The sequence below is a fragment of the Cryptotermes secundus genome, unplaced genomic scaffold, assembly GCF_002891405.2.
Source record: "Cryptotermes secundus unplaced genomic scaffold, Csec_1.0 scaffold110, whole genome shotgun sequence".
Taxonomy (NCBI): Eukaryota; Metazoa; Arthropoda; class Insecta; order Blattodea; family Kalotermitidae; genus Cryptotermes; species Cryptotermes secundus.
Window position 1 is genome coordinate 225,132 of NW_019742550.1, and position 11,083 is coordinate 236,214.

General features: G+C 39.2%; 2 protein-coding genes across 6 annotated transcripts in view; one reads left to right on the forward strand and one right to left on the reverse strand.

The window, feature by feature from the left end:
• LOC111873258 (N-alpha-acetyltransferase 20) overlaps positions 1-5,045 on the reverse strand; it is an 11,415-nt gene extending 6,370 nt beyond the window's left edge. The window contains exons 1-5 of one of the 4 annotated variants that reach the window (XM_023867817.2): positions 4,456-4,859; positions 4,235-4,313; positions 3,394-3,418; positions 1,971-2,061; positions 1,006-1,135 (exon numbers count right to left, since the gene is read on the reverse strand). In XM_023867817.2, coding sequence (XP_023723585.1) covers positions 1,006-1,135; positions 1,971-2,043 — 203 coding nt within the window. In that variant the 5' untranslated portion in view covers positions 2,044-2,061; positions 3,394-3,418; positions 4,235-4,313; positions 4,456-4,859. The other 3 variants (XM_023867818.2, XM_023867816.2, XM_033755027.1) reach the window with 3 other exon arrangements.
• Positions 5,046-6,887: 1,842 nt separating this feature from the next.
• On the forward strand, positions 6,888-10,775 carry LOC117283001. 2 transcript variants are annotated; one of them, XM_033755029.1, is made up of 2 exons: positions 6,888-7,198; positions 10,507-10,775. In XM_033755029.1, the coding sequence occupies exons 1-2, from the start codon at positions 6,891-6,893 to the stop codon at positions 10,628-10,630; spliced, it is 432 nt and encodes a 143-aa protein (XP_033610920.1). In that variant the 5' UTR covers positions 6,888-6,890; the 3' UTR covers positions 10,631-10,775. The 2 variants fall into 2 exon arrangements, with proteins under 2 accessions (XP_033610920.1, XP_033610921.1); XM_033755030.1 differs by having other exon boundaries at positions 6,888-7,105.
• The last annotated feature ends 308 nt before the right edge of the window (positions 10,776-11,083 follow it).

Below are 11,083 nucleotides of genomic sequence, written 5' to 3' on the forward strand. Positions count from 1 at the left end.
GTAGTGAGATACGACGTAGGGATGAAAAATCCTGAACAATTTTAATATTTTTAACATTTATCAATATATATGATAAATATATATTTTAGTTATTTTAATATGAAGACGACAAGGCATGCAATGAACTAGTTTAGCGTAAATCGAATAAGCACCTGAAGATGGCACTTTTGTGCCGAAACATGTAGTGCGAGTGAGAGGAGGAGATAGATGAGTGTATGCACTGGAAGACGGTTGAAATAAATCATGGAACTATTGTTGGTACAATTTCTCTGTATGTCCATGAGATGAGCATGTTAGGCACCGCACTCGTGGTGGCTAAATGTTCATGATTACTGTCTTGTGGATCATTGTCTATCACTGTATTATTATCACTATCAACTTCAGGAATCATTATTTCATCGCCACTTTCATCATCAGCACAAATCTCGTTCACAACACTTTCCACCTGGTCTGTAGGAACACTCCAACACTTGCTGCAAGAAGCCATGGTGAAACTGAATGAATGTGAAATATTTTCTGACCTTTTCCTTCTCAGAGGGTTCTGACAGTAATATAGACCCCCACATAGTCAACAAGGGTTCTTTACAACCATGCACAAAAACTATCATAAATATGTCTTTGGTTGATGAGTACCAAGACAGCAAAGAAGGGAAGAGTGTATCAAAGCGCTAAAACACGCCAACGCCAGGGAATAGCTGGCATCGTCCAGGCGCAAAAATGCACCCGCGCCAGTCAAAGAGTTAATCACTACCATGAAATGCACAGCAGTAATTTTCCTCTGAGGTTTGCCAGCAGTCATTTATTTGTTCTTTCAAAGACATTTATGCGCTCTGAAATGGGGCCTCCTCTTCGAAAAGAGGAGGGGTTGGTCTTTCTGTGACTACTCTAAGCAGATAGGTAATTAGCAAGAATCTGAAAACAGACATCATTCATTTCTATGATGAATTTCTTACTAGCATTGTACATAACAAATGACATTACTATTATGACTTGTAGAGAACTTACTTTTCTGAAACATCTTCTAGCCATGCCATCAATGTTGCAGCAAGGCCCAAACGTCTGAATTCAGGGGACACAGTAAGTGCTGTAACATGACCATGCCAGTTTTCACCGTGGCCTTCTGCTTTACCCATTACTGGAAACAAATAAATATTTGAACGACTTCTGACTGAATATTAGTTACATAAAAGAATTAGGAAATGAATGTCAAAATAACACAACAGTTATTGTTATTGCAATGAAAACTCAATGACTGCTCAGCACATATGAGAATAGTTGAATTTGTCTCTATTGTTATATATGGTAACTTATAATTATGGAAATTTGCATGCATTTAAATACTGTTTGCTCTTAACTGTGCATTATAATCATATACAGCAAAAACCTGAGCATGTTTTATTCCATTGATCAAGTAATGTGTAACTGAATAGATTATAGTCAGAAATTCCCTAAGAGAAGCATAACTCAATCTACTCCAACTACAAAAGGCACTGAGCACCCTGCAATTTGGTTTGATGGGAAACCAAAATTGTATTTTGCATTTAAACCAGCTGCAGAGTGATCAAAAAGTCATGCAAGTCATACTACCAATTTGCTTTCCACATAAAAAGATAGCCTGCAGAACAATTTACACAAATATATATGTCCAATAACACTGAAATAGTTAACCGTGTTGACTGCATGGCCTTCAGCTGCCTACCAGCTTTGTCAGTTGTGTCTAGGAGCTCAAGAGTATCACTTGCTTGATTCAGTGACCACTCTGCAGATGAATAAATGATGAACTGGGTAAATTATGAAACATGTAGTGTTGCACTAAAATTTGTTTACTTGGAGTCCTGTTACTATATAACCTTATTATCATCTTTCATGTGTTAAGTGTTGAGGCTGTAACAGCTGTGCTTTCAGGTTTACTTTTTGTATGTCATGATTGTGTCATTATACTGGTGCAAATATACCACAAAACTACTTACTATAGCCCATAATTTCTCCACTTGGTGACTCTGCAACTTGGAAGTATTCTGGCCAGTGGGCAAGATACTGCATGTAGAAGGATAAGCCATACTTGCTTTCATTAAGGAAGATAGGGAACATTTTAGCTGTTAAGTACAGGGTGTTTTCTAATGAACTTGATGCGTTCACGGCTCTATGCTTCACCATGACTGCAACACCACCGGTCACAAAGCGCATGTGAATTTTACCAACTCAGCATGTCGATAACATTTTGAATGAAGGGAAGTTCTTATTTAGTTCAGAGATCACAGGAGGTGTGGAAAACGCTAACCCTCTGCATGTAATTATCTTTCGCAATTAATTGTTTTGTTAAAAACATGCACAACAATCCTTCTTGCACTCACAGCACACCAGGCACCAACTTTCACTGGATGGTTTCAGCAACTGTGTTGCCATTCCTGCACTAGACTTTGACACTCCAGTCTCTTGAGCTAGACATTTCAGTGATTTTCTAGGTGTATGTTCAAGTGTGGCCCCTATGTCATCTAATTTCTTCTCAGTAAGCACTCGACACTTATGTTTTATTTTCTTGTCTATTAAGAGCTCCGTTGTTCTAAGTTTATTCACCAAATTATGAATTGTTTGTCTGCTTGGCAACTTTTTCATCACAAAATTTATGTTGAAATTTTCACCGACACTTTCCAGCAGATCTGTATATCACATAGGTGTCATACAGAAATACACGTTGCTCTAAAGTATAGTGAACCATGTCGTGCCACACTGCTGTTGACTGAGAGTTGCTAATGGTGCTGATAACTACTGCCTACTAAAAGTAAAAAAAGTAAAGCTGTCCCTGTAACAGGCTGTGAAGGCCCATAGGGTTGTGAGACATTGAGGGTCCCACATTTTCTAGACAATCGGCTCAAAGATGGCAGTAAGGCTGTCAGCCTTACGCACCAGCCACGCTTTACTCCCCAGGAAAATTATTTAATTAATTCCTGGTACTCATTTCTGTTAGAGGCTGAGTCAACCCCAGGGCCACAGTGCAGCTGGAAAGATTAGGTCAATTGAAAAAATCCAGTGACCTCATCGGGACTTGAACCTGCGCCCTTCTGGCTTGTAGCATACCCCTTGACCAACTACACTACTGCATGCCCCAACTACTGCCTATTAATAGATAATAAACAAACTCCCATAAATGAGCCGCACTGCCCGCTGTGTAACATAATACTGTGTAGAGTCTACAAGTTAATTATTTTCCTTCATTCCAAATGTTATTGGCCATCAAGCATGCTGGGTCATCAGAAAAAATCATGTGAGCTTTGCGGCCGGCAACGCACCAGTATCGGTTAAGCACAGAGCTGTGAACGTGTCTAGTTTTAAAAATATTCCCTGTATTATTACACAAGTAAATTTGATGCTGATTTGGAAAGAAAAGGATACAGTTTCTGTGAGTGAATCAAAATTTCTGAAATACAAAAGAATAATATATGAACAAATATTGCAATCTGTAAAACAAGAATATAATAAACATTATCCAGATGTTGATGATTATATGGATAATACGAATACATTAAAGAAACTGGACCTTCATATCTTTCTCTTATGAACCCATCCTCAACTACAAACTTTCCAAAGATAAGTCTCTCACAGATGGCAGGTGTCAGGTGTAAATTTATCCCGCCATCATACTTCTAAGAAGGCTATGAAACCTCGTTATACCAAGTAGGAGAGTGCTGCGGTTACATTCTAGAGTTGTTTTCAAGAGGTGCTCAGTTGGAATTCTGGCTGGGACAATTGTTATACTATGACTGCACTTTTTTTGTGGTTTTCCTTACTTCTTCTAGGTCAAGACTACCTCAATTAGGCCGTGCCCATTTTTTTTTTCACATCCTTTCCAGTTCATCACTCGTGAATTATACTATCATCCAACACTATACAGAGTGTCTCACAAATAAGTAAAGAAAACTGGAGGGTGAGTACTATGGTCCAAAACAATGAAACAGTTTACATAAACATGGATCCAGAAATGCTTTGCTAATGAACTACAGCAGTGTGAAGGTTTCCCAGCATCAGGTAAGGCAGGAACAAGTATCCTGGGCAAGTTGTTCACCAGACCTTAATCTCCTCGAGTCTTTCCTTCAGGAACTTCAAATTTGGTGAATGCTTCAGTGGGGGATACTGCAGAAAAACTGCTGCAGCATGCTCAAAATGGCTATACCTTGGCTGGCAGTCAAGTCCAAATTCAGAAACAATTGTAGTCTCTGTTATTTCGAAGTTTTACCTTTGTTTCTACGATTGTTTCGGAACATCATTCAGGCAATCTTCTCCACAGCAAAAACTTGGTACATACGTGAGGAATGCTGAATAGAAGGAAAGCGCCTTACAGTAATACAACTGACATTTCTTAAACTAACCTATAGTTCGCAATTTTCCATTACTCGGTGGTAACATGCCTAGAAATTGCTAAGTATGGTATGACACCATATATAACCGTGTACTTACACATTATTAAATTTCAACATATCATTACAGGTAAATGGCCTCAGCGTTGTCATTGTCCAATGTATCAAAGCTTAACCTACAGACCGCTACAGACTCAAACTGAAACACATATAACCTATGAAATCAGTCTTTTGATCAATGACGTCACCACACGACTAGCATAAATATGATAAATATCGCCTAGGAGTCGATTCGCTATCTGGAAGATCTGGAACTCGAAGGGTGAGGACGTGAATGCAGAAGCTAGTCAATCTTGACCGCTGAGATTCGTTAACCGGAAACAACTAGTGATATCGTACTCGTGTAGCCATATTTGAGACCGGTAACCAAGCAACGAATAGTAGGAGCAGATTGAGAAGAGATAGGATGTTAGAATACAATAATTAATATTTGTATTCTGCTGAATTTTATTTGATTTTGTACCTTATAGTGACAAGTAATTAAAATGCGGGTTTCGGGCAAAAATACAACGGCTGAGACCTAAGATTCCTAAGACAACGTACTAAAGGTCTATTAACACATATCCGTGACGTGTCAGTACCGCGTCCGGTCAGCTCCGTGAAATTTCATCAGTGTCAGTGTTATTCATGAACTTGACGGACGCGTCCACACATCTCCAGCGATCATGAGGATCATGACGTCATGAAGCATCACTGCTGCCACAGTGCCCGGAGGCAACTCTATTGATACAAAATGGCTGCCGCCAGTGCCGAGAGCTCGGTCGGTAAGAGTGTATGTTATCATACCACCTGCCCTGTTGGTAAGAAAGCATGCTATCATACCACCAGCATTTGTGTACTGCTCCCTCCCAAAAATCACTGGTTCACACAGATAGCTAGAAATAATAATTTATGTAAAAGAAATGTTCATATTTTACAGGCACTGGTGAGAAACTTTCTCCCAATAAATAATATTGCAACCCTGCCCTCTCTTCCTCAAGGACAGAAAGCTGTTCAGTTGGTTAGAGCAGCAAACTGACTTGCTGTAGACTTCAGGCCAGAGATGAGCAACCAGCAACCAGTAACCACAGTCACAAGATGTCCCTGCCATTGAACCTGATCTCTTGGCCGGAAAGATCTGGAGGGGATGACTTCAACATATAACATCATTTTCATGAGTACAGTTTTGCATATATAAATATTTGTCATTCCAACTTCCAGATTCTCCAAGTCTTCTGGGATGTAATGCCATGTAATCTACTGGAAGTCCCCTGACGTTTTAGAGGAACCTGTCTCCTCCATCTGTAGGGTAAATGATGTCAGCCAAGCAAGAAAATAGCACGGCTTATTGCCTGCTTCATGCTGGTTCCTTGTTTGGCTTACACTTTTACCTTGAAAGTGGAAGTGGTACATACTCCAAAATGTCAGTGAGTGTTTGCCTGATTACACTGCATTACATCCTAGAAGGCTGTACTGTTCATAGTTATCGTGGTAATAAACTCAGATACAGCAGCTTTATGTATCTTTACAGTGTAATGAAAATCAGCGCTAGACTTACACTCACAAATATGTGACACAATGACAGGTTTTTAAAACAAGAAATTTCCACATAAGTACTTCCATTTTATGTATATATTGTTAAGTGAGTGAAGTATCTTTGGTTTCCATTGTCTATATTATCCTTCACCATGCTGCTAAAAATTAACAATCTCATTTTACAAAGTTTCAGCTCTTCTTGGGTCATGCAGAATATGGTGAATGCAAAGCCCCAGTTCTGTCACACATATTCTGAGCAACCAGCGTTCAGCATTTAACTTGAACTTTCTAGAAGAGGATAGAAGAAAGAATCGTTTTTGTTCTTTACCATTTTTTTTTCTGATTTATCAATTAGGAGTTATGAAATTAAGAGAGTCTAAAGATTTGCTTCAGGATTTAAACCAACAACTTCCAGAAAATAAAGTAGAATTCCTAACTTCTGTACCATGATTTTCTGTTCTAGATGATGGTTGCAAGTTCAGTATGACCTTAGAAAGTTATAGAATATCACATACAAATTTCACATTCCTAAGTTTTCAGCATAGAAGGAATGACAGATGTTTTTTCGATGCCCAGGTTCAGTGAGGCACTGATTCCTGCAGCAACCGAACCTGCCTCTATGGCACATGGCAAATACTGTCACAGCACCAGTATAAGTAACTCCTTGCACAAGAGCAGAGGCCAATCCAGCCACAGTGGCAGATCCACAGGATTTCCACCAAGTGTGACCAACATTGCAGTGAGTAGTGGCAGCTTTCATGCCAGCAACATCTGTAACAAATCGGTGCAGACATCCAGCCACCACCAGGGTTTCAGCAACACAGCTGCAGTCGGGTGTGTATCCTGCTGCTCCTCAGGCATCTGTCATCAGAGGGATGCTGGGGGCTCAGAAGGACATTTTGGTGATAAAAAGAAAGTTTGGCTGAGGTCAGCAGTCTGTGAAAACANGAACCTGCCTCTATGGCACATGGCAAATACTGTCACAGCACCAGTATAAGTAACTCCTTGCACAAGAGCAGAGGCCAATCCAGCCACAGTGGCAGATCCACAGGATTTCCACCAAGTGTGACCAACATTGCAGTGAGTAGTGGCAGCTTTCATGCCAGCAACATCTGTAACAAATTGCTGCAGACATCCAGCCACCACCAGGGTTTCAGCAACACAGCTGCAGTCGGGTGTGTATCCTGCTGCTCCTCAGGCATCTGTCATCAGAGGGATGCTGGGGGCTCAGAAGGACATTTTGGTGATAAAAAGAAAGTTTGGCTGAGGTCAGCAGTCTGTGAAAACACAGAGTCACCTGTGTGTCACCTGTCAGAATGCCCAATCCTCTTAATTACTTCTACATGACCAGCCTCTCCATTCCAACTCCCCCCTCCCCAGCTGCCCAAAATAAGATTAATAATTACAAATTGGGAGAAAACTATAATGAACAGAGACAGTAATCTTCCTGTATTGATAACTGACCCATCAAATACTACAAATGTAGAACCTGAATGAATGATCACTGTTACTGTTATATTACATTGCATTCCATACATCCAAAGTTAGTCAAATGACTGTAGGATGTGGAACATGTCATATAAACACAAAGAATATCTAAAAACAGCAATAACAACAATGGTTACACATAAGGTTATTCAGAGATACATCACACTGTCAACTCATGCTATATTTATACACCCTTTAAATCTCATATTGTCAACTTATGCAACCCTCACATGGATGAGTCACTATTCAGACAATAGGTGTTCATCAACAGAGTAGCACAGATTTGTTTTAGTGCTGTTTTAAATCATGCTTTTTCTTTCATAAGACTTTTGATATCCAATGGCAGTTTACTGGAGATTTTGATCCCAGTGTAATATGCACATTTCTGAAAGCATGACAGGTTAGCATTTGGCTTATGAATACAGTGCTTGTGTCTTGTGTTAATACTGCGTATATCTGCATTGGTCTGAAAAAGTTCAAGGTTATTTTTGATGAAGGTTATAAATTAATACATTTATTCACATGGAAAAGTTAAGATATGTAATCTCTTAAATAGGTCTCTACAAGAGTTACGAGATTTGACACCCATCATGATTCTGATAATTTTCTTTTGCAATATAAATACCTTTATATTGTCAAATGAATTACCACGAAAATTATTCCATACTTCATTAGGGAGTGAAAGTAAGCAAAGTAAATTGATTTGAGAGTGCCTGGCATCTAGAAAGCTGCCTACTAGTGGGTAACCCAACTCTTCCTTCTCTAAGATCTGAGCTGTAGGAACAGATATTATCAGTGCTCTGGTGTGCACCTTCTGAGGCTTCTTATTGCATGGAAGCTGGAGGGAGTACAGGGTATCAGCATATGCAGATCTATCATGTGCATTTGATTCCTATTAAGTCATCCAGTAGCTCTCAAGTCTTCTCCACAGCAGACCGCCTGCACTTAATGCAGAAGAGGCTTTCGGGTTACCACAGATAACAGCATATCTGTATTTAAGATAGGTCACATTGCAGAGGGTAGCCTGTCAAATGGTAGTACATTCTTTAGGGAAAAAAGTTCCCACAGTAATTGCCTTTTTAAGAAACAAATTCCAAGGAGCAAGCAGCTTTTCAGTGGAAACAGACAAGATTATGGGACCACCATGTTTCTTTTATCATCTGTGTGTGCCATCCTCACTATAATGTGTGAACAAAATGATGGATTTATGTGAAACTAGAGCCACTTAAAGTAGGTCCTTAGGAAAAAGGTCCTGGGATAAGCTGTTATACCCATTCAGAAGGTTCTGAGTTCGATCCTTTGTCACATATGTGTACAGATTTTTCTGCTCACAGATGATGCCTTCACATCTACCAGAGTTAAAGCTTTGAGGATACGAAGGATACCCCCCTCCCATGTTAAATTGTAGGGTCCCTCTGCTGACCAGTACTATCATGATTACCCTATCAGGGGGGGGGAGATTATTGTCTTCCACCTCAGATGCATTCAGTAGAACATTTTGTTATATACTGGTTGTTTTTACTTCCTTTTCTCCCATTGTGTATGTCACAGTTTCTAACTAGCCAACATATTGTGACATTTCAGTGTGTAAATAGTTTGTACTTGATACAGTTTCTTGTGTAGGCATAGAATGTGGCAGAATGGTTCATTTTGCAAATTGGTTGCATGAATTAGGAAGAAACATGCCTCAAAATTATTACTGTTCCAGTGTACTTTTATTAAAATATTTTGCATTAATCATGTTAACCTTTAAACGCCGGACTTCAAAATAGTGGTAAGCTTGAGCTGGCCGGAGTTTATTTAAATGTCCGCTGCTGGTGCGCGTTTAAATGCCCGTTGCTACACTGCGTTTAAATGTCCGTTCCTGTTAGGCGCTTAATCAATTTTAAGCGTTGTGTTTAAAAATGCTCTATCTAGCTCAATTTTTATGATAAATGGATGGAAATAACTTTGTTTATTTCAGAAAAGAACATAGTGTCGCATATTATAAAGGAAGATTTGAAATTTTTAATACAAAGTGTTGTACTCTATTTTCAATTTTTTGTGTTTTAATTTTGATGCGTACTGCAAAAATGGTTTCCCAGTTCTTCACAGAGTTGTTCTGCATTATAACTTCATTTCTGTTTGTAACACTTGACAAATTTTAGCAGTCTCTGGTGTCATAAAACAGATGGAAGCAATAAAATCATTTGGTCTTCTGCTAGCGCTGCTTACACCCTTCGGATTTTCGAATACTTGACTGAAGGTCAGAAGAATGAAAGAATGGCTATTCAAGAGAAAGCTATAGGGGTCCCCTCTTCAGTGCTAAGATGTTCCGTTAGGGCTGCAAAAGCTTATTGCCCCTTCTATTTGAATGAACAGACAGCTGCATCGTGGCTGAGATACAGAGCGTGATCTCTTTTGTGTGCGTTCGTAGTGAAATCGAATACTGTAGTTTCATTTGAACCTATATATACATCAAGAAGGTAACAACAAAAAAGGTATGTACATCGAATTTTACACTATATTTTTAACATACCTATCTGCAGAATCTGCAACAAAATTACTGGATTGTGGATAAGTTTTGGCATAACTCATACGTATATTTTTATTTGCTGTTGTTCAGTAAGGTATTATTTTAATTCCTCTATTAGGGTTTTACTTAAGTCGGTCTGGTAATTACTACATTTAAAAATAAATATTCAGGACTGTGCATGCGCTTCTACTAGCGGCGTGTGCGCGCGCTTCCACTAGCGGAGTTTAAATGCCTGACTGGCCACAACTGGGTACTTTGGCCACGACGACCTTACTCATGACTGGCACAAACTGGGCACTTCGGCACTTAAAGGTTAATCCCTATGACTTTAATGGGCTGTAGCATGCCCATTTCTGGTTGTTGGCTGTATGAGTAATTTGCATTGGAAAACAGAATGTTACATATTTTTATTATTTCACAAAATAACAGATTGAACCAAGTATGGCTCATACCCCTATTTTCTGGCTGGAAATTCAGGATGAAAGGATGTTACATGTTACTTGGAAACATGGTCACGTTCTGTAAGATCCTAAAATACAGTGACTTTAATGTTGTCTCCCTTTCTAATTTCAGATACCTGTCTCATAAATTTCATGGGAAGGGACCTGGCAGAAATAAAGTAGAGAAACGAATGAAGAGGAATGAACAGGAAGGAATGAGTATCAGTCAAGATCTGGTCATGAGCTGTTATTTGTAAACAGTACTATAATGTAGCACCCTGCTGCACTGCATTTAGTAGCAGATGGTTTCACAGCCTCATGTGCAGCACGTCCTTCTATAAAAATTACTAAAAGTTATTCGCTACATGTTTCGAACTATAAGGTCATCATCAGTTGTTTAAAATTATAAAGGAGGTAGCTGCTGTACTTCCATTTTGTGGTTGTTTGTCGTTACTGTGCGGTCCCTTCTATACGCATGTATATACAAAGTGGTGGGTTGTTCTGCCTGTGTGTGTAACTCAGCGGGCAGAGCAACCCACAACTTCATATATANATACATGCATATAGAAGGGACCGCACAGTAACAACAAACAACCACAACATGGAGGTACAGCAGTTTCCTCATTTATAATTTATAATTTTAAAACACTTGATGATAACCTTATACTTCAAAGCATGTAATGAATAACTTCCAGAAGGTTTTATAGAAG

Excerpts from the sequence above, each read along its gene's own strand:
- LOC117283001 (XM_033755029.1), top strand. The coding sequence starts at position 6,891 with ATGGCACATGGCAAATACTGTCACAGCACCAGTATAAGTAACTCCTTG. Across the intron at positions 7,199-10,506 it reads AAAAAGAAAGTTTGGCTGAG|ATACCTGTCTCATAAATTTC; the intron begins GTCAGCAGTCTG and ends TTCTAATTTCAG.